The following is a 23506-nucleotide window of genomic DNA, read 5'->3' on the forward strand; positions in this document are numbered from 1 at the left end:
TACACTGCTAAAGTTGAAGGCATATTGCATATGTTTAAAGGCTGTTTTAGTCCTTACCGATTATTTCATATTTAATAAATTACAAACAAATAATTTAATCAATGTATTCTTTATACATTTAATGTTCACAACTAAATTGGTAATTTTGCTAATTTTTTCCAACATAATTTTTGGGTTTATACTTTCATTGCCTACTTTTACGGGTAATAAAATCATACAAATAATTTGATTATAATTTTTGATAAATTTCCACTGACTCAACTACATGCCAACTAGTCTAGCCAGGTCCCGAGTGACTTGGTTTTTGGGAATCTTTGGCTTGATCGGCTGCTTGGTGATGAGCACTTCGGTGGTGGCCAAAAGGGACGCGATTCCGGCGGCATCCGCCATGGCTGCTTTTAAAACATTCGCGGGATCAACAATACCTCGGACCACAAGATCTCCGAACTCCCCGGTGGCGGCATCGAATCCAAAGTTTCCGCTGCCATCGAGGACTCGATGGAGGACCTCATTGGGATTCACTCCAGCATTGTGCGCGATTGTATAGCAGGGAAGCCGAAGTGCATCCTTCACAATTTCTCTGCCCAACTGGTGCTCCATAACCTTGGCGGGCGGCAACCTATCCAGAGCTGGAATACACCGCAGATAGGCTGTGCCGCCTCCAGGAACAATGCCATCGCTGATGGCCACTCGGACTGCGTGCAGGGCGTCGTTGAAACGATCCTTCCGTTCGCTCAACTCCAGGTCACTGGTCCCGCCCACGTAGATGGTGGCCAGCCGGCCCTGCAATCGTCCCATTCGTGTATTCAGCCGGTCCAATTCCTCATCGGTGACAGCCTCATCGATCAACTCACGGATGTGCTGAATGCGGGACTGCACCTGCTCCTCGTTGACCTTGATCGGTTGCAAAAGGTGCGTTGCCTTGGCATTCACCACAGCAGCCACCACCTCACCCAGGTCCTCCTCACTAAGATCCGCCAGCCAGGAGGCATCCTCCAGTAAATGGGCACCCATGGCCAGGGCCAGATCCTGCATTTCCAGGCGCTGCTCATCGCCAAAGCCAGGAGCCTTGACTGCACAGACCTGAACTCTTCCCTGAAGGTGATTCAACACCAGAATCTTTAGCAAATCGCTGGAAAAATCGTTGGCTATAATCAGAAGGGGTTGTTCCCTCAGCCGAGCCAACTCTAAAGCGGGCAGGATCTGTTCAACCTGATCAATCTTGGCCAGGGTGAGCAGGAGCAAGCAGTTTCCCAGTTCCAGGCGGCTGTCCTTGCCACTTTTTGCGGCAATGAAGGGTGAACAGTAACCACAGGGCAGGGTAATGCCTTCCTGAAACTTAACCTCATCCTTGGGACCATGGGACTCCCTGACCAAGATGACACCATTTTCTCCTAGTTCCAGTATGGTGTCGCCAATCAGTTCTGCCAGTCGTTCGTCTCCATTGAGGGCCACCTTGGCCACGGCTTCCACTTGACCTATTGTATCCACCGATTGGGACATCTCGCCCAGAGCTTCACAAACTGTCCGCGATCCCTCGAGAATTCCTTCTCGCAGGAGCTGAACGTTCACCTGACCCTGGCGGAGCACGTGCATCCCCTGGCAGGCCATTCCACGGGCCAGGATCGTGGCCGTGCTGGTGCCATCGCCCACATCGTTATTCGTATTGTTGGTGGCCTGGCGGAGTAGCTGGGCACCCATATCCAGGCGACGATCCTTCAGCTGCACATTGCTGGCCACCGTGATGCCATCCTTGGTGATCCGCGGCGATATCAGCAGCTGCTCGATGAGCACGTTCCTGCCCTTCGGGCCCAGAGTGGCGGCCACCGCGTTGGCCAGGATGTTCACGCCCTGCAGGAGCAGGCTGCGCGCCTCGACGCCGAAGCGAACGTCCTTGGCGAAGAAGCGCACGCTAATGCCACCACTCCGGCCCAATATGTTCAGCATCCCGATCCTCTTCCTGGGTCCTTACGTAGTTTTGTCCTTAATTTTGAGGGAGTTTATTTTCGAAATTTGTATGGCTGGGTGAATTTATAATTTTAGTACCCTTCGATCGGTAAGCTAAGGGAAATGCCAAACATAGAAAGTTTTCTCATGCTTCTAGGATTTATCTTTCAAAATTTTAATTTTAATAGAAAATAATTTGAATTAACTAAATAATTTATAAAAAATTCGTCCATAATAAATTATATAAAGCAAAATTTTGCAAAAAATTTAATTTCCCAAGAACAAAGGTTTTATTATATAGAAAATTAGAGAATCCTTCGGGTCTTACCTTTGTTTTTGTTATTATTAAAACACTTTCTTGAATTATTTAATTACTTTTTTAAAAAATAAAACATTTTGGTTATTTTAAAACTGAACTGTAAAAAGTCTTTATTTTTTAAAAATTCTTTTTTTTGTTACTAAATTCATAGAGTATTGGAAAGTCGCTTCTGTTAGGGCACCACTTTATTATGTTCCAACTTGTTTTCCGTTTCGTCATTTTATTTTAACAACAAATATTACATTTGCGCCATGTTTCCTGCTTGTTTTTCGGCTTTCGTTTATTAAATGTGGCGTGCACGTGTTGGTAAACTAACGTACACAGACGAACGGCAGTCACACACACTTACGCTTACAGACGCAGACAGTCGACGGTCGCCACACCAACACACAGACACACTCAGCAGACAATGTGATTCCGCCATTAATATTAACGTTAAAGGAGCAACAACAAAACGCTCATCAAACATGCGGCGTTTAGTACGTAAACACACACACACACACACACACACGGGGACTCACAAAAAGGACAAATGGCTGTATGAGTGTGTGTGAGTGAGAGCGCTGTCGGCCATTTCCTTTCGTCTTTTGCCTCTTTCCGGTGCGTTGAAAGTTTCGCTTTTCGTTCGCTGCTTGTTTTCCTTTTTCTTTTTTTTGTGTCTTTCAGTTGGCGTCGAGCATTTCCTTAAGGCAAACGCGGCTTTGATTTGCCCTCCGCGAGTTTTTTCAATTTCCTGGAAATTCAGAAATATGTTTCGAAAATATTCTTGCAAAGGTGTCTAAAAGTATGCAACAGTATATTTGGAAACCGGAAGTTAAGGGTATTCTTTGCCACTTTAATTTTTGTTGCATACTTTAAGTGATTTTAAAACTAGGTGGGACTTTTTTCCAAATAAACTAGTGTTTGTGAGTGATTCATCGGCTGATCAGTGGTAATTGATCTGTAATCATGGCTCTGGTGGCCCATCGGATGATGTTGCCTGCGCGGCATCGACGCAACACCACCCAGCAGGTAGCCCGCAACAAGGTGGGCGTTCTCCTGGTTCCAAGTGTGGCGGATTACTACGCCGGCGAGATGCCACCGCCTTTGGCCACGCCCACGCCCACTCCGGCCGCCTCCCAGTTGCACCTGCCACAGGATCCAGCGGAAACAGCCGCCGATGGCAGCAATGCAAAAGTGAGTGCAACAAGTCGGTGCAATGGCACAAATGCAGTTGGCTTTCCATGCGAAAGCAAAAGTGAAGGAACTTCCTGTTGGCTTTTCCCCCAAAAATCAGCTCCGCGTTCTTGTTTTTCCATTACACTCGTTTATTGTTTTTGTGTCTTTTTCTGGGCTTCGACTGGCGCCAACTTTATGTCTCTCAATGTGTGCTATGTAAGGCATAGTTTTGTTGTTCCTGGTCATGGTCGAGATTAGAAAACTCGGCTACTCCATCAAGTATTCGACACGTGGCCTTTCAAGTGCTGGTAGTCGGAAATGCCAAGGCTACCAAGTCAAAACCCGACTAATTCAAGTATTCCTTTTTAAAAATGCAATACAACTGCTTAACATAAATTAATACTTATTGAGTGTTATTACAATTGTTTCGGCCATAAAAAGACTTTCACGGCTCAAAAAAATAAGATACCGGTATCATCAATAAAGTTCTGTTCTACCTTACAAAACAACAAGAAAAAAAATAGAAAAATGTTTGATTACTTTATTTATAAAATTTATGCAAGCAGCTAATAAAAGAAAATATGGCTTCGTCTTTTCTCTAAAAAAATGTTTTATTGTTTGTATTTATAAATGTGATGCAAGCAGTCAAATGGAATCAAAGGAGTCTCCTTTTTCCTGTTATGTTAAATGGTCTGTAAATTAACTAATAAAAATGATTTTCAAAATTAATAATAATATTAACCATTAGTTTTTGTCTGTTCAATAGTACGTTCCATGACTTAGGGGACACCAATTTTATTTATTTATATGCGTCCCAGTAAACCAATTAAGGTAAATTGTAACTGATTGGATTTTCGGCATTTCATTAAAAGCGCGCAAGTGCGTGACGATTGTTTATCACGCCTTTTTTCTCGTCCGATGGCCACAAATGGAATTTTTAATCCCCACCGGCACTGACGGAGGCTATAATTGAATAGGTGGTTTTTTGTGGCTCTGGGCTGGCTTTGTTTTGGTTCTCGGAGGCAATGGCACCTTTCATTATTCTGATATTACAATGCGTGACGAACTTGTCGCCGGTCACCACTGAACAGGAGTCCATAATTTATTTAACTCAAAGGTTGTTTTCGGGGGTGGCGGGACTGACACCGGTTACATTAATCAATAAATTCTGTTCTAATGCATGTCCTTGACATGGTATAAATAGTTGGGTCCTGCTTAAATTAGCAAAGTTTGTTTGTTATTAAGCCGGTAAAAAAATTTAGGGGTTGGTAAATTTGGTAATCTTTTGATTTTTATATTAAGAGATTGAATTCGAACGGACTGGGTTGAACAAATTTTTGAAGAAACTAAATCCTGCAACGTGAAAACAGCTGTTTGGATTGCTTACTTACCACTAGTTTACCAAAACAAACTTAAGGTTCTTAAAAAATTTGTTCCGTTTTTCCTGATCCTTTTAATTTATAAATAAAAGCTTCAGAAACAGAGCCTATCCCAACAATACTGACCCAAAATAAAACTCACCACAATGGAGACGGAGACAAGAACCTTAAAAGCTTTTTCCCTGAAGGTTTTAAAAGCCTCGAGCAGCAACCTACGACAACAGCTTTATGAAAGCCCTAATCATCGGACTTTCACAAACTTTGAGCTGCCTTTCATAGTTTCCTACCTCAATAATAGAACCTTGAGTTTTCCGTAGCCCTCCGAAGTTATTCGCTTGGAAACAGCTTGCACTGGCCAACTTGTTGATACTTTGAAAAAATGCTCCATTTGTTTATTTATGTTATATGTTTACAGTGGTTGGGCCTTTGCCATTTGTTTACATTAACTGAGAAGTATATTCAACAATCTTTATCCCATAAAGTAATAGAAGTTAGATCGCAATTCAGTTAGTGGTGGGCAATCAGCCGAGTTGTCGAGATTTTTGCTCCAATACTAGTCATCTAAGCTGGCTTCTTATTCATGTAAGGATCTCGAGCCAGCTGCCTTTGTGGAAATCCGCAATGGCAGTAGACTCCAGATGGAGCACCATGGATCAGAAAAGACCTCTGGAGGACGGGAGAATGAGATCATCAGACAGGCTGAAATGGAGCACGAGATAGTTAGGAAGCAGCGATTCCTAGATATCTCAAAAAAAATCGAAGCCCAAACTGCATTTAAATGTAATACAAAGTCTGACAGTTAACTGAGCAACCTTTGATATATTTGTCAAAACAATAAATGGCATTCCATTGTTCGGTTACTGTCGTTTCGTTTTTGATTATTTGAGTTTTCAACAAAAATGTTTTCTACCTACTCGATCAATGATGTGGCTGCGTATGAGGAGGTAGATGGTACTCACCAGGGATTTCATTATGAACTTACCTCCGAGCAGCGTGTTGAATGGGAAATACAATCGATCATCCGCTTGGCACACCAGGAGCATGAGGCCCACACCCAAAAACAAGTGATGGGCGCGATGAAGAAACGCGAGGAGGAGGACTTGGCCGAACTCAGATATATTAACCCATTGCCCAAAAGTCTTACCAGGATGACCCCATGCCACGATGAGGAGTTAAGAGTTCTGCTGGACGAAATCGCTTCGATGAAGGAGAGTAGCGATGAATATGACGACGATTTGTAATACCGCTCTTTCTATTAAATACTGAAGTGGTCTAAATCTATAAAATCTTTTAAGTTACATAGGGGTATTTTGGGTCAATTGATTTTAATGTGGTAGAAAAAAAATTACTTTTAGATTAGTGTAGGATAGGTTAGGCTAAACATGTCAGTTAGCATATTACTTACAGGTACTTAGAGTAATCGACGATACATGTAAAATTATTTAAGACCTGACGGAATAGAAGGCACAATCCTGCTAAATCCACAAAAGCTGTGGGTTTAAAATGAAGTTTGGTGTTGACGCGTCCCCTTGAACTACAAATTAAATAACAAACAACATAAAATCTTTATTAGGATGGGGTATGCCAGCTTATGCCATAATCTGGGGATTATAATGATTGTTTAAGGCTTGACCAATATTTGATGCATAGACAGACCCCTAACTTTAGAAACACAGGGACCTACACGTGTTTATTTATGAACAATGTGGGTGGTATTAATAATAGAGCGACTGGTGGCAATTACGATGATGATGATAAGGAGAAATAGGCAAACAGGCAAGGTCTCGTGTGCATCTTGTAAGCCGCATGGCCAATTGTCATAATTTATGCAACAAGGAGCCCAAAAAACCAAGCAGTCAACGTTTTGTCCCCCACTGAAAGTTTAATTAAGTTGAACTTATCTATGCCTTACACATGAGACTTGAGCGTGTGCGGTTTGGCATGGCATGCTGTCCCTTTCGCTCCCTATCGCGCCCTCTCTTTCGCCCGCCATCGCGCCGTCTCTCTCTCCTCACGCGTAAGCCAGAAAGCGCTCTCAAATATGCAAATGAATGTGGCACTGGCACGTCAAATGTGGCTTTACACCCGCACACTCGCCCACACAAATACAGTGGCACCTTGGGGAACATGCATTTTGGTCATGTTTACAATGTCAGCTAGGATAACACACTGCGGATTGCATTCGAGTGTGTGAGTGTGGCTGTGGGCTGCCGAGCTTTTACACTGGGAAAAATATATATTAGGTTTTTAAAAATATAGTTATAAAATAAACGTTTTAGTTTTTGGCTTAGTAACCGATCCAATTCCATTTTTAATTATTTTTATTTATTAAATTAGAAGAACATTTTTAACAGTTTCTATGAACATTTTCGATGTTAGGGGCTGTCCAAATATTAGGTAATCACATACGTAATAAGTTATTATATTAATAATAACATATCATTAGCAAACTGATTACTCCCATGAACAGAACATTTTTTTTTGTTCGATAAATTGTTATCCTAATGGAACGAATATAGGCAAATTTGTGATTACTAAATACAGTAACATAAACATTTATAAAACAATATTGCAAAAATATAAGGAATGTTTTTAATCTGGGTAAACATTTTAGTTATATTTTTAATTGCTAAAACGTAAATACTTTTTGAAAAACCAAGAAAATAAATATTTCAATATTTCATTAAAATTTAATAATTTTTGTACTAAATTCTAGTAAGGAAATGCGATTATTAGATAGAGTTTTACAAATATCTAATGCTTAAAAAACCGAGAAATTTTTAAATCAATTTTATTTACAATTTTATTTAAAATTCTTCTGAAATCAAAATAAATCCGCATATAGAAATACGAACTAAAACCCTCTTGTGATTGATTTGAACTGGATGTGATACTTGAAAATACAAGTGCCCCAATTATTTCCAAGTGTCTAAGCCATTTCAGCGAATTAGACCAAAATAGGGGTCGCTGAGAGAGCGTTGTAAGCCATCAGCTGTTTGCAACGCCCACGCACAGCTGAGCGGTACAGCGGGAGAGCGAGCTTTTTGGCCAGAGCGCAGCGCTCAGCTGGGAGCGGCGAGTCCTTTCGTCCCTTCGGCTCGAAGGACTCGCTGCTCGGTTCTGCTGGGGCCATCGGCAAGTGGGAAAATCATGTCTCGGCTCCGCATCCTCACCTGACAGAGCTTCGTCCTGGCTTTGTTTACATGCCTTCAGCCGCTCCAGCTTTTGCCACTCTTGCTCCTCTCGGCTCCTCCGATCCCGCCTGCCATTGCCAGGACGAGGACGAGGACGAGGACGAGCGAGCGACCCACTTCGGGCGATGGCTACCAGGCCAGGCGCGGCGCTTTCAATTTCGTTCAACCTGAATCCTGAACTGAGGACACTGAGTCCTGGAAACGAGTCCGATTCGAGAACGAGCCATCCATCGGCTGCGGATTCGGTGCTCGCTTTCAATTTCGCCTCGTTATTCGTTGGTGGCAGTTGGGCGGCCTCAGTCGTGTTTTTGTTGTGCCCGTTCGCGCGTGTCCTGCTGGCTGCCTCCTGTCTGCTGCTGACTCTCCGTCGTCCTCGCCGCTCGACAGCTCGACAGCCCAGCACACTACAGCCGAGCTCCGGAGCTGCAGTTCGCCACGCGTCCGCGCCTATAAAACATGAATTTCTACCATTTTTCTACTCGTCGGTAGCAGTAAAACATAAAAAAAAATAATACAAAATTATAAAGAAAAAAAAGTAAACGCGATACGCAAAGGAAACGGAAACGGCAAAAGGGAAAACTTGGCAAAAACTTAGGACTAACGCCCACCCGAGAAAATGTTTGTGTGCGAAGAATGCGGTTAATAATTGATTCGGTTCCCAACTGGCTGCGGCGAAGGGAGTTTTCGTGCAGAATAAATAATGCAAAAATTGCAGTGCAAATGTAATATGGAATTACAATCACAACCGTATCAAGGTGACCACAACAATCCGAAACCAAATCCGATTCCAATCGACAGCCCTGCAATTGTCACTCCGACGTCGCTGGGCGGGTTGTCCACCAGCAGGTAAGGAAGTCCACCCAAGGAGCTGCGAGTCCTGGTCCCCAGCCACATCCACATCCACATCCACCGAGGTGCTCGGCGGCGTCGCTTGAGTGACAACTGCAAATATGCAAAACTAACGCAAACAACAACACTCAATATCGAATCAATCAATAATAAAAAGGAAAACGATTGCAAGCAGAACCTTTTAAATTCCACCGTCAATTACTCTGATTGGCATGTGTGCATTACAAAGCAAAATAAAGGGCAGAGAAATTAAATATTAAAATGAATAACATAATATGGCGACCCACTTATAAATTTAAATTTAATTATAAATGAAATGACAGTTCAAATAAGATCAATTATAATAAATGAAATACAAAAGTTAATTTTTTGTGGAAACTACTTAACAAATAATATATAATAATAACATGGAAAGAATATAAGTTTTGTTAATAATTCCAACTTAACAATTGCCACAAATATTTTATAAATCACAGTTTTTTATAAAAACAACTAACACTTAATGCAATCAATTGATTAATCAAATCACAATAAACTGTTAGTATGTTATTTATGAGAAAAGTCAACGAATAGTTTATTAAAAAATATTGAATTATAAATACAAAATGAAAGGAAATGATAATATATCAACATTTTTTCCCTTACAATAAAAGAAAAAAATATAATTAAGTAAACAATTTTTAAATAATTAAAGGCAACTGGTTCATTAGATATTTCAAATTATTTTTTTAACTCCAAAGGTTAACAAAAAAGAAATATATCCTAAGATTTTAAAGTTAACTAATTATTTTAAATTTACATCATAATTAACTTTAAACAGTTTAAATTTTGTTATATATTGAGTAAATAAAAAAGATATATATTCTTAGATTTCAAAGTTAACTAATCATTTTAAATGTACTTAATAATTATTCTTTTACTTAATGTATAAAGTAAACCTTATAATTTTCCAAAAATTGAATCAACTAAATGATATATTCAATTGGCAAACTGAAGGCAACAAAAGAGCAATCTAAAAGTGCCTTATATAATCAAAGTAATTCATCACGCATAAATAATGATAAATTGAATTGCGGATAAGTAATAATAAACGGAAACCTGAGACCTGCGAAAAGAAGTCAGGCAAACAAACGGGCGAAAAAAGGGAAGAATGTCTATACAGCTGCTAACAATAAGTAACCAAACACAATTCAGCGGGACAGCATGAAAAATGATAATGACAGCCGCCGCAAACCAGACGTGAAAATTGATTATATATATACGTTCAGATATATCTGCATATATAGCCGAGATGGTCGGTTGATTCATATCCAATGGTGCAATCGAGTGGTTTTGTCCGCTCTGAAATATTAATTGAAGTCGTGTGTTTTGATTCTTGTGTGGCCATAAATTACAAGTCCTCAGGAACTTTCGGCTCTTGTTTACCTGTAATGTGCTGCTAATTTGTTGCCACAGGAGCGTTACTCATTTCCGAGCAATTACATTAACGCCACAATCGTTTTAATTAGGCCAGGCGTACGGCCACTTTCGCACATGCAGACAGTGGGCAACGAAAGTATCTGCTCGGCTCGGCTCGCATCTTGAAAATTATGAAAAAATGCAAATGAAAAGTTTTCCCTTTCCCAGCGAAAGTTTCCCGTTTTCGCTGTTGGCATTGGCGTCGTCATCGTCCTCGTTGTCTGCCAGTCGAGACAACTTTGTTCAGGTGTTGTTGGTTGTTTGCGGCACACGTTTCTCGTGTTTTCACCAGAGTGTTGAGGGTTGCTCGGGGCGGTCCCACCTTTGACCTTTCGTAGTTTGTTTTTGGCAAGCAACGCAGCCACAAAGGATATGATATAATTTTCAAAATATTTCATATTATATTAAGTCATTTCCGTACACTCAAATCCATATAAAACGCCAAGGAAAATAATCAAAGATTTTTAAAAAATGTTTCCCTTTGTCATAGAACAAGATTCAAACAAAAGTAACTTTTAAGTTAAAAGTTTTACCATTAGCATGCTTTTCTTTTAATAATGAAACATTTATAAAAATTTACGTTCAATTGTAAAGTTACTAATTTAATCAAACAAAGCGCAATATAAACTAAAATCCATTTGAATAATTTATTAAAAAAAAATTATATTATTGTTTTATGTTTTGTATTTGAAAAGTCCCTTTATTTTAAAATTGTTTTTGCTAAAATATTTAAGTTTTCTTGAAATATTTTATTGGAATAGAGTGAATATAATAAATTGAGATATTGAGAAAAAATGCAAAGCCAATAATGGTATATAAAATTTCAGGTTCTTTTTTATTTATTCATTTATTCATCAACACACTTTATATTAAAAATCTTTCAATAAAGAAATGTTTTCTGTTTTTTCTGTAGAAAAGGGGCTCCAATAATTTGAGATCCGTTTTACTCGGCGCATTTCGCCAACTAAAGTTGGGCCGAAACTCAAAAAAAAGAAGAACATTTAAAACTAGCTGACTTGTGCACCTTCTATCATGTTTCAAATTGCTCTTTACTTAGTCCTCGAACCAATTGTCGTATCCATGTTGAGCCAAGGACCTTTTGCACTCTCCCAGTTGACCTTCAGGGAGCGTTTTGGCCCGCTTTCGCCCACATTAGCCTGGTTAGTTACCTTCCGTGCCTGGCAACAATTTTTCAAAATTCATTTCTAGCCTAGCCAAGGAAGCAGCGAAAGTAGTGCAAAGTGGCCAGCAACCAGCAAACGCATACGAATTAAATGTTGGCAAGAATGAGGCCCAAATGGGGGGCGGGACAGGATCTGCTTAGCACTCATCGCACAGGCTGCCATCGGCGAACGTGGCCATAATTCAAACGACGCGCAAACTACTTAATGTTATTAGATATGTCTTCTTGGGCCCCCCGGCCACGCCCCCTTCGGTGCAGCTGTGGGGGCGGGGAAAACTTTTGCACGGATTTTCTAACAGTGTGCTATCTGTATGTCAGTCGTTCATGTGTGTGTGTTGGCCAAGTTTATGCTGATGTTGTTGATTACATCTGCCGCTCCTGTGGTCGGCCGCCTTTCGGCCTCGTTCTTTCGTCCTGTCGCAGCCACGGCTTCTTTTTCTTTTTAATTTTTTGTGTCCTCAACTTTCCCTCGTTGACATTTCGTTTTCAGCATTTTTCATGCGAGCCCCAGCCAGTTTGTGCGTATTTCGCCTATTTTTCCTTTTTTTTTGCCTGGGCCCTTCTAGCTGCAGGTGCTGCATTTAAAATGAAATATGGCAGTCTTTTTTGCGGTTGAGATAAATGCGGCTCAGTTTGTTTGCTCCTGCGTTCTCTGCTGGCTAACTTATTAGATTTGTTAGCCTGTCGCATTCCGCTCTGTGCAAGTGGTTCTCCATCTCGTTTACTTTCTGACAGTTGACGTTTGTTTTTGTGGACTTACAACGGTCTGACTGGAGTTTATTTACTGGCTCTGGAAATGGTAAAATCTTTGGTCCCAAAAATAATGATAACAATTTCCATTTTACTTGAGTAACAGTTAAACATTGGCCTAAATAAAGTTTTATTATAAAAATATTTTTAAATTCATAATTAAAATTGCCATTGAAATAAATAAATAAAATTCAAAATGACTTCTAAGGGTACCTAAAAGTATGCAAATTTAAAAATTAGCTATTAATTGTTGCATACTTCTAGGTACCTTTATAGGAGATTTAAAAATCTTTGCTATATCTGAGACCCAATTTGACTATGATTCTCTCTCACTAACACTCTTTGTTTTTTTGCGAAACTTGTTTAAAAAAATTTCGAAATAAGTTAGTTATTCCGCTAATTAAAATCAAAATTTTCCCCCCCTGAAAGCTTGTTTTCATTTGCATTACAACTGCAACAAGAACCTGCACACCAGGTTTAAGTTATTCTTGGCGTCCATTCTCAAGATTTCAATTAGCCGAAGCAGCAGCCAATCAGGCAACGTGCGCCACTTAAAACTTTTAGCCAACTTGGAGGGTCAGTGGAGTGCTGTTACCAATTTGGCGATGAAATGGGGGCTTATAGGAATCATGAACCGGAACGCAGTTCCAGACAACTTGGCAGCGGAATGCAATTTCTGTGACTCGTGGATTTCCACACGAGAGCCGTGAATAAATTGACTAAAATCTCCGCGCACACAGACTGCAGTGAAAAATACAGGCATTCTATATTTGTCAGGTTTCTGCTGAGACTTTAAGTCGGCGAGATTAAAGAGAGAGCCCAAAACAGAAAAAAGTTTATTTGTATTTGGCAAATTTACGCTTATTGGCGGTGGGGAGGGGGCAATAAAGAGCCACCAGCTTTTGGGCCGGTTTAAGGTTGTTTATGGCCTCAGCTTGTGTGGCGATAGGCCTGTCATTTATTAACTTGAATTTGCATTTAAGCTGATCGGGGTGGGGAATGCGACAAGGACGAGGCCTAAGAAAACATCAGCTAGGACAGCAAATTAAGCACAGCATCTCCATGCAGCACGATCTTAAAGATATTTTAACGCACACACAGATTTATCAAGATCTGGGGGGAAAATTCCGGCTAACCCTTAACACTCAAGAGCCGAAAGAGTGAGTGGCTAATTTGGAGCAGGCAGCAGAAACTGTTGAAGAAACCCCCTAAATTATGGGGACGCTCTGATTTGCCAGCTTGCTTCGCTAGCACACTTTTCCATTTGCTTTAACTTTTAAGTGTTGCTTTGTTTTCCACCCCCTCCTCGTTTTTGCCTCCTGTTTTCTGGGCCGTAAGCTGTAGCCTCCTTGTAAAAAGGACCTCAGACTCAGACTCGCTCGACGAGCTGTTGACATTGTGTGCGGTTATTGCTGTTGCTGTTGTTGTGCGCCAGGAAGCAAACACTCTACGCCTACTTAGGCAGCTTTTTCGCCTTTTTCGTCCTTTTCGTCCTTTCGCCGTGTGCTGCTTTGTTTTCACTTCTGGAGGCTGCAGTTGCTCGAGTGGCCGTCCTCGAAAAATGCCTGCCAGGGTCATTTGTTCATTTGCATTCGCTAGACTTGCATCTTTTATGCATTTAGCATTCCCAAACTCATTGTCCCCATCTAAATTCCGCTTTAAAATAATTAAAAAGTGTGACGCAGATGCAGATGCAGATGCAAATGCCAATGCAAATGAAAGAGGGACGCTGAGCAAGTGGACATGTCAAACGAATTGGCATGTGTCGTGGCAAAAGTCTAAAACTAATTGGGTTATGTCCTCCCCAGACGCTCGTTGTCAGCCGGGCTCAGTCCGGCTCAGCTCGTCTTACCTCATCTCAAACAATCCCATCGTCCATGACGTTGATGGCTCTTAAACTGCTCTTCATTTGCAGTACAGCACCACCACTCAAACTGAAACCCGGACAAAAGTGGCAACACGAATGGGATACAAATCTAAGCCCCAACAGTTGCATTCAGCTGTTTATGGGCTTTGCAACTGCTGCAATCTACGAGAACAAGGCTCACAGACACAGATTCCGCGTTCGTGCTCCGGATACCTGTGTCCATCCTCCAATGGCTTGCATAATTTAGCAGGCTGTTAGTGCAAACACAGTTGGCCAATTTTCTTGTTGCCAATATGGTCATTGTCATCTGACAGCCAAATTGAACATGTTTTGAGGATTTGTTAATGTGGTGTCTGGGATTTCCATAATACATTAATTACTTTAATCCCAGGGGGCAATAACTCAAGGATTCGTTTTAAAAAAGGCAGTAATGGTTCGCTGATTTTATTTACTGGAAGTTATTTATAGAAAATATTTAAAAAACCATTCGCATAAATAATTTTCATTAGATTTACTTTTTATTTTGAAGAAAATGTTAATAACATGCTTTAAACCTAAGACGAATATAAGAATAATTTAAAAAGAACTAAACCTTGATTAAACAATTGAAAAATATTCGTTTAAGCTGTTAAAGTGGCTTAACTTTTACTTTTAAAGGCTACAGATATCCAAAATGTTAGGGCATTTAAATGTTTACATACTTTCCAAAATTGTATTTATAAAAAATATTTTAAAATTTAAAATTAAAATTGTCACTGAAATAACTTAAACTCAAAATGAATTCTAAGAGTACCTAAAAGTATGCAAATTACAAAATTCAATATTAATTCTTGCATACTTCTAGGCACCTTTATGTGAGGTTTAAAAATTATTATTATTATTATTATTATCTAATGCTATCTTATAAGTAAAACTATAGGCTAACAGAGAGTTGATCATATAGCTATAGCAGTAGTAGGCCTTCAGCTTGCTTACGATATATATATACAGATATTTTACAATTTTGTAAATCTTATTTTGTATTTTGGAATTATTTGTTTTCTGTTTGTGAAAATAGTTCAATTGAATGCAATATATTTAAAACATTTTTTACTAAAGCCCGGTATTTCGGCAAAATCAACTAAAAAGGAATTCCAATGGCCTTAGATGTTTGCAATTTATGCATTCCCACCTAGTGGTTAACCATTCGTTTGATCAGACTGATTTCCCCTGAAAGGCGCGATGTCAACAATGTGTTTTGTGCATGTTACATTTTCCATTTCCCGCCTGCATTTGCATAACGCGTTGCTCTTCCGATTTTCACCTGGCAGAATGGCTGACTGGCTGACTGGCTGACTGGCCCGTCACAGCCACCTGTCATTGTCATGGAAATGGGAGTGGGAATGGGAATGTGGATGGCAATGGGCGACAAGTTGAGTAGATAACAATGACAATGACGGGTCCTGGTTGTTGCCATTCGATGTATTTACCCAGCCATATTTGTATATCACAGAAGTGACTCCATCCGCACACAGGCACACCTCAATAAACAACGGCAATAATGGGCTGTTATCATTGAGGCGGGTCCCAAAAGGGGGCGGGGCCTTTGTTTTGTGTGATTTGATTGTGTGCATAGGGCACGAGCCACAAGTAACCGCCCCCTGCGGTGCGTTGAATCAACAAGTCCCCCTAACTTATTATTTAATGGAACGTAGAGAACCGAACCGACGAAAATCAATCATACGCCAAGTGTGTCAGTGAGCCAGGCACTTTGTGCTGACCCAACCATTGTCTTTTGGTGATTTTAATAAAATCTTATACATATATATACACATTATAGCCTCCTCTTATTTGGCCCTGGGATCAGGTTGTCTAAACAAAGCTAACCTCAATTTTCTGTCCTTTTTGTTGTTTGCTGTATTTGCTGGCCTTTCTTCTCGGCAGACAAAAAAGGGGGCGGACACGGCCTCCTCCAAACAAACTGACCCCAATACAGGGAAAACAATAAATTGCGAAAAATGTTGAGAATGCAAAGATGCAAAAATAAATTCAGAGACTTCGACACCCGCACACAAAGAGGTCAGCTGAGTAATGCGGCGAGTGCATGAGAGATGGCGAAATAACAAAATAGCAAAATGCCAGTGCAAGTTGCAAGTTTCGAGTGGGATGGTCCGCGTTTTAGTGGCAAACTTCCTCGAAACCTTCCTGGAACCTGAACAGGCCAGCCGTGATATTTTATGGGCTTCGGGGAGGAGCTCAGCTAGTAAATAAAAAGTTGCCATTATAATTTTGAACCACCAGCGGGACAGCTGAAAACGGAATGGGGAAAGATAAATTGTCCACGCTAGCAAGAAATAAGGGAAGTTACTTTCGCTTAGTCAGAAGTCAACTACAATTGTTATATAGTGGGATCTCTAGCTTGAGAAATGATTATAATAAATTCAACTAATTGGGATGGCATAATTTCTTAAATTTGTAGCAGTACTTAACTGGATGGACTAGGGTGGATCAACTCGGCTGTTAATGGTTATTAGGAGTGTGTGTACTTTATAAGATATGTCTCGATTATCATATTATTATCATTATTATTTTCATTATTATCATTATTTATGTCTTTATTACTATCATTACTATTATCATTATGATTAACAATATTATTTGCATTTATTCATTATTATAATTATTTGTATTATGTACTTTTATTATTATTATTATGATTAGCATCAGTAGCGAATACATAATTTTGTTGTTGGGGGGATATATCAAAAAATTTTTTAGTAGACATCAAACATTTGAAATAAAATACATACTATACATATTTTTTTTTTACCCAAGTGTAAGATCTATCCTTCATATTTTCCTGTGGATCCGCGCATAATTATCATTATCCTTATCATTGTATTAATATTATTATTATTATTATCGTTGATTTTTTAACGCAAATAAAAGATGATTATCTCTTTTCACAACGTTATATAGTACTGCAAATTGCCTGAAGAAACTAAAACTATCTTTTTAAAGCTTAAACATTTTATAGTAGCATTTAAGCACCCTAGCTGTTGCATAGGAGCGTCAAATGGGATTCCACTCATCCGCCGCTGAAATCCCCTGGCAATGCCGAGCCATCTCTATGTGAATGCAGTCATTAAGGGGCACCATAAAAAGCAATAAACGCGACGGGTTTCACATGCAGTTTATGTCATTTGCAAGGGGCTGCATGTGCGCTTTAAGCGGACCTCTTTTTTCAGCCATTTCCAGGGGCCAGCGTAATGGCCAACGGCTACCGACCAGGCCAACAACTCCAGCTCAAAGCCACTCGGCCACTTTATTGAAGTTTTTCCTAGCCAATGCATTCTCCTTTTTTTTGTAATTTATGAAGCAGGGAGGTGGAAATGGCCAGTCATGTAGTCCTGTTGCCTGTGGTGCATCGGTGGGCACGGGTACTTTGTCTTAATCTGGGGCTCATTCTACGCAACATTGCGTTCGTCCGGCTTTTATGGCCTCAATTAAGGCCAAATTATGCCGTATGGTCAAATAACGTATACGCCAGGTTAGCTGCAGGACCTGGAATTTGCAGCAGAAATTACTAAAAATGTTGAAGAGTCTTACGAATTACTGAACTAGAACAGTTTCAAAATAATAGTTTTAAGCTCCCCTAAAAAAACCTGGAATCCATTATGGATCCTTATCTACCCTTCAACCATCGGAGCAGTTCAAGTTCACCCCTCGTTATAAACTGACAAGCGACCCATTGCGAGTGTCAGAGAACTCCCTGAACTTTGTCTGACATGCAGTTCTCCAATGAGCTTTTCAGACATTTTGGGCAAGTGTCTGATGCCAAGGCGGCGACCCCTGCACGTCACTCAGTGAGTCAAGCACACGAGCCTGGTGTCAGTTAGTTCGCCTAACACTTTAATTAAAAATCCGAAAACTGAAATCTGAAATGCGAACAAAAGGAACCAAATATAAAGTTATGAATGCTCAACTAAATGTGTCGAGGCAGCAAAACTAGACAGCCTGCTGCAAAATGTAGGAATGAGTACAACTTTGTGGATTGGTGTCTCTGGCTTCTTACTATATTAGAGAAAAATGAATCGAAATCGAAGGGAGAAAGGGGGAAATATTTGCACTTGCCCCACTTATATAAGAAATGAAGCGAAGCCTTCTCGCCGAAAATAGGTAAAACGAAAAGGAAAAGGGAAAATGGGCAATGAAATATAAATGTTTTCCTCGCCCAGCGAAAAGCGGAAAAAAACACAGTGCACTATATTGAAATTGAAATCGAAAAAGAATACCCAGCGAAAATAAATGTTTATTGACATTTGCTCTTGCGATAATCAATAATATTCCGATTCCAGCAAAATATTCCATTTCAATTCGGTATCTGTCTCAATGTGCTCGTGTCTATGCCATAAGTCCACATTTGTAGCAAATTATTTTATTGACAAATTTGCGTGGCAATGGCGAACTTTTCGCCTTATTGAAGCACTCGAATGGCGAATATGTTTGCATACGCATGGATGGCACTAAGTGTGTTATTTAGATGATGCAATTACCCATAAGCGGCACTAGATGTCAACACTCATCGTTAGAGTTTGGAAAATGGTAAATTAAATCAGGGAATAATACCAGTATTTTCAATGCAGAGAAACGCGATGTCTTGCATTATTAAAAGGGGAGTTAAAGTGGTTGAAAATTCAGGGGTCATTAAATGTCGCCAATTTGCCAACTGGTATTTAGTGAGTCCTTTAATGTCGTAGTTTAAGATACACCCCGTAGATAAATGTTTTCAAAGTGCTCAAAGCTAACATTTTGAAAATGTCCTTACTGTGTTTTTATAAGCCTCGTGAACAAGCCGGACCTCATTCACTTCGAGTAGGTTTAATTAGCAATAAAATTAGTAATTATCCAGCACAAACACGGTAGCAGTGACCAAAAATAAACCGAAAAGGGGCGTGGCAAAGCGGCCATAAAACGCGAAACAAACAAAGCTCGTTGGCCATGCCACAAAAGTCAGCTTAAAATAAATTTAAATTTTAATTTCAATCTCGGTGCCATTCGCCCGACAGCGCCGCACAAAAGCCAACTGTTTCGGTGGCGGCGGTGAAAGTCTGTTACCCTTACCCTTTGCCTTTCTCTTCCCTTTTTTTTTTTTGGCCACCCCCTCGGCTTTTTCCCTACTGCCATCCCAGGATCCTTTTGCCTGGGAGTCCTTGCCACTGCTGCGTAGACAACTTCCACGAGCACAGCTGCCATTTTTGTGTGTCCGTGTGCAAGTGAGTGCGGTCTGATGGAAGCCATTGGCAGGTCCCTTGGCTTCCTCAAATCCGGCGTACGACGAGTGTATCTGTGGGTACGGGCAGGTTGCACATCGGGCTACACTGCGATTTAAAATGCCCTATTTTAAATATTTAAAAAAAAAACATTTATTTCAGCAAGTATTTGCTAAGTGTGTTATTATTTCTTGTAAATCAAAATTAATTTGATTTCTTAAGAAGTAATATAAATACAATTTCTTAAAGTTTTTTTGCGATTTTTTTTATAAACCTAAAAATGAATTTATAAATATACTTGCTAAATATTATAGAAGAGATTTCTTCGTTTCTGGAATGTTCCGAAAAATATTACAAAGTTAAATAACATTTTAATGAAGTGAATAATACAATATTCACATTATCGTTTACTTATTATACATATTATTTAATATTCTGGTTTTATGGGAATTACAAATAACCTCCAACCAATTTTATACTAGCTATAGCTTCTAGGCCTTAAGCTCTGTGGAGATTATTTACATTGTTGTTATATCTAAATTATGGTATTATAAAAGAGTTTATATGCTATTATAAAGGCTTATTGTCTTGGTAAATTCCGTGGTGGAGATAATACTAACGGATTTTGGGGACAAGGAATTCCAATTTACAATTTTATTAAAATCATACAATTTTGTTTTCAATATCCTAAATTTTTTTCTCATTACCAAAATGATACCCAAATGATTCCAGAATATGGCCAACGGAAATATTGCGGCTAGGGGATTTCTGAGCGGCATTTTTCATATGCATGCAGGATGAATAAATAAAGCCAAGTGCTTCGCTGCGGTTCATTTCTGCCTTTTACCTTTTGGCTGCTGCCACTGCTACCGAGCCACCGCCACATAATATGACGTATACGCCGCGTTGTCTGCCACTGAACGGCAGCCTTTTGATGCAATGTCTCCTGTGGGCAGTCGGGCCCCACGATTTGCGTAACCGAGCACATGTTGAGCCATCCAGTGGGTGTTTTTGCTTCTATAAATGGACCACTTGCTGTAAAACAATTGCGGGGGCTAAACATAATGAACAATGCTTAAGCGTCATTATACTTGATTAATATATCTGTTAATTTGGTTTACTACAACGATATAGAAGTGTTATTACTTAGCATTGCCATCGATTTTCACTGTGGCTTTTCCCTTTTCACCTGCCTGGCTACAGCGTTAATTACTATCATCTAAATTCATATTTCCTGGCCCACAAAGTTGGGGCCCAGTTTGCAGGCAAAATTAACGTACATACCTACAATAGGCGTGTGTTGACCTTTTTGCTTACCAATGGTCGATATGTAAATAGGTTGGCAATTAAAATGCTGGCAGGGTGAATTTTGTTAATTAGCCAAGAAAAATAACATCTAATTGGCTTTGGGGTTTGCAGGCTTAAAAGCTTTTTATTGTACCGAAAGCAATTATTATTATTTGTTTTCATTATTATTATAAAATCCTTCAGTTTGATTTCGTAAAGTTCAGATGACTACAGTGGTTCTTATTATTGACATAAGCAGCCTTGAATTATTTTCAGATTTAATTCATATTTAAACTCCACAAAAAAGGGAAATTAAATAAAAGAGATATAAAAAGTGTCTTTAAAGGCATTTTAAACACAAACGTTTAAGCGAACTCGTTTGCTATCTAGTGGCCTATTTGTCTGAAATCGTTGGATCTCGTGGCTTGCCATTTTGTTTGTGCCAAAAATAAAACAAAATGCAGAGCCAAGCAACACGTCAGCGTCAGCACATTTGGGCCAACTTTCAACTACACTGTGAATACAGTTTCGATACTTTTGCCATGCTATGTAGTTATATATGTATATTTACCTGGCAGCTAGCATTGTTGGCCCCCATATGCCTTGTGTTTTTTAGTTGGCTCTTTTAGCTGCTGTTTTACTTTTTGGGGCGTTGCCTCGGCTGAGTTTTAATTAGCCCTGAGTGCGTGCTGGCCTGAGCCAAAAGCCGTACAAATTGTTATATAAACACATACACACGCCCCAACAAAGTGTTTTGAGAGCCTAAAACATTGTCGCCATCAAAGTTGAAGTTGGCCAACACGAAAACTACGCAGGTCACGAGGAAATTAGTTGCCCAAGGTACTGCCATAGTGAAAAGCCAGCGAGTGGAAAGTCTTGAAATGGCAGCGGAAATGAAATTAAGGGAAAGTGGGGAAAGGACGTGCTTGCAGCCATGAAAAGGAATTTTTTCTAGCCCCCACAGCCCCCTTTTTTCCATGGCAAATGTTAAGGTTATGTGTCCTTAGTACAAAAACTAATAGCAAATTTCGGGCGATGGCCTGCCCTTTTTATTTTGCATTTTTGTTTTGTTCCCCAGTTTTAATTTGCATGTTTACGCCAAAATGGCATGCAGACGTTGAAGCAAAATAAGCAAAATATTCATAAAATATGAGAAAAGGAAATTCCGTTAATTTTTATTTGCCGGAAACATTTAAAGCAGAATTCTCAAAATGCCAGTGGGAAATGGAGGATGCATTTATACCTACCCAAAGGGAAAACAGAAATGCAGAAAATGTATATTTTATAGTTGTCCCTATCATATTCCTTATAACTGGCAATGTAAACTGATTTTGGTGCAAAAAACTTGAACTTTCATGGCACGAACATGGGTGAAGAAAGCGAAGGGTCAAAACTTCATGGGGAAGTTTTAAAAAGTACTGCAACATTTCTCTCGATAAAACGTAAAGTTTTCTGAAATGTGTTTCAAGACATTTTAGGTGGTTTCTCTATGATTATTAACTACCCCTATACCTATTTATTATTAATAATCAAGTTATATCGGGAATGCCAGTAAGAACTTTGCAACGCTGATGTTTAGGACTTCATAGATATAAATATTTGATTAATATTTACCTCTTGTTTCCAACTTAACACACTTTGCAGCGCTGCTTAGCTTATAAATTGTAATATTTGTGTATATTCAATATGGATTAGGATTAAGTCCGGTTATGCATAATATGTTATTCACATGTTCCTTGCAGTAAATCCGTCTCTAAGCCTAAGTTAAGATAATGTTGTGCAATGAGCAAGTAAGAGCGAGTTCAAAATGGTATCTCGACCAGAGAAAAAAAGTGAGAAAATGTAGCATAGTGGAAATGATTAGCTGATTTATTCTACGGGTGTATGTTTGCAACAGTTGCGCATGTTTAAAATAAAATAACGACAAAAAGCACAGAGAGTATTTACCAATAATAGTTCACTTCCAAGGCCAAGAACAAATAAAACGAGGAGCTCCATAAATTCATTGAAAGATCAAAAATATTATGAAAAATATATATGTGTGTGAGTTAAGAATTTAGATGCTTTTTGATACCCCAAACGAACATTAGCTAGGCAAAAGGCAAAATATGCATTGAAAATTTTATAGGCAACATCGCAGCTTAGGCAAAACCTACATACACACATATTGAAACCAAATAATTCGTTTAGATTTTCATAGTATAAAGGGAAATCAAGCACAGCTCCAACTAAAAACATGTCGATGGATACACCCAGACAATACGCCCAAATGTATGCAATTTGATTGTGCAGATAGAATATTTTTTAAATGTTTATAAGCAGAGATTGAAATATTTGTAAAACATATTTTAATAGACACCGAAAACCAAAGAACAAACTTTTTGAAACATATTTTTTGATATACAAACAAGGAGACGGAATAGTTGAACACTGCGAATATGCACAAAACATATATCTTTCGGATAACCCTAGCCTAAGTTAAAGTTGTTGTGTTGTAACATTTTCCGTTAACAAGTTGACAAGTATACTTTCGATGGTTTCGCCAAAAATTATTTTGAGCCGTTTTGTATGCCATTCGGTTGAAGCTTAAGCAAGTAATCCAAAGTACAATCATTTATGTCAAACAGGACAACACCACAACACACCAGATATAGATATTGGTATTTGTATTGGGCAAGACAATTCTCATACTGATTCTGAGATAGGGATACAAAGGCGTTAAGGTTGAGGAATAGTTTTTACAGGGACAAAAAAAACGAAACACTTTTTGCTAACAAGAAATTTTTTTAAATTCATTTTACACACGCTTTATAAGATTGGTAGTGGATTTCAAGGATAGCCAGTTAAAAGTGAACCAAAACCG

At 39.3% G+C, this 23506-nt stretch overlaps 2 protein-coding genes across 2 annotated transcripts; one reads left to right on the plus strand and one right to left on the minus strand.

Moving 5' to 3' along the window:
- Positions 1–201: 201 nt before the first annotated feature.
- Hsp60D (Heat shock protein 60D) lies at positions 202–2089 on the minus strand. The gene has a single exon (XM_017084007.4). The coding sequence runs from the start codon at positions 1945–1947 to the stop codon at positions 262–264; it is 1686 nt and encodes a 561-aa protein (XP_016939496.3). The 5' UTR covers positions 1948–2089; the 3' UTR covers positions 202–261.
- Positions 2090–5629: 3540 nt separating this feature from the next.
- On the plus strand, positions 5630–6089 carry LOC108017075 (uncharacterized). The gene has a single exon (XM_017084036.4). The coding sequence runs from the start codon at positions 5703–5705 to the stop codon at positions 6042–6044; it is 342 nt and encodes a 113-aa protein (XP_016939525.3). The 5' UTR covers positions 5630–5702; the 3' UTR covers positions 6045–6089.
- Positions 6090–23506: the final 17417 nt, after the last annotated feature.

The sequence above is a fragment of the Drosophila suzukii genome, chromosome 2L, assembly GCF_043229965.1.
Source record: "Drosophila suzukii chromosome 2L, CBGP_Dsuzu_IsoJpt1.0, whole genome shotgun sequence".
Taxonomy (NCBI): Eukaryota; Metazoa; Arthropoda; class Insecta; order Diptera; family Drosophilidae; genus Drosophila; species Drosophila suzukii.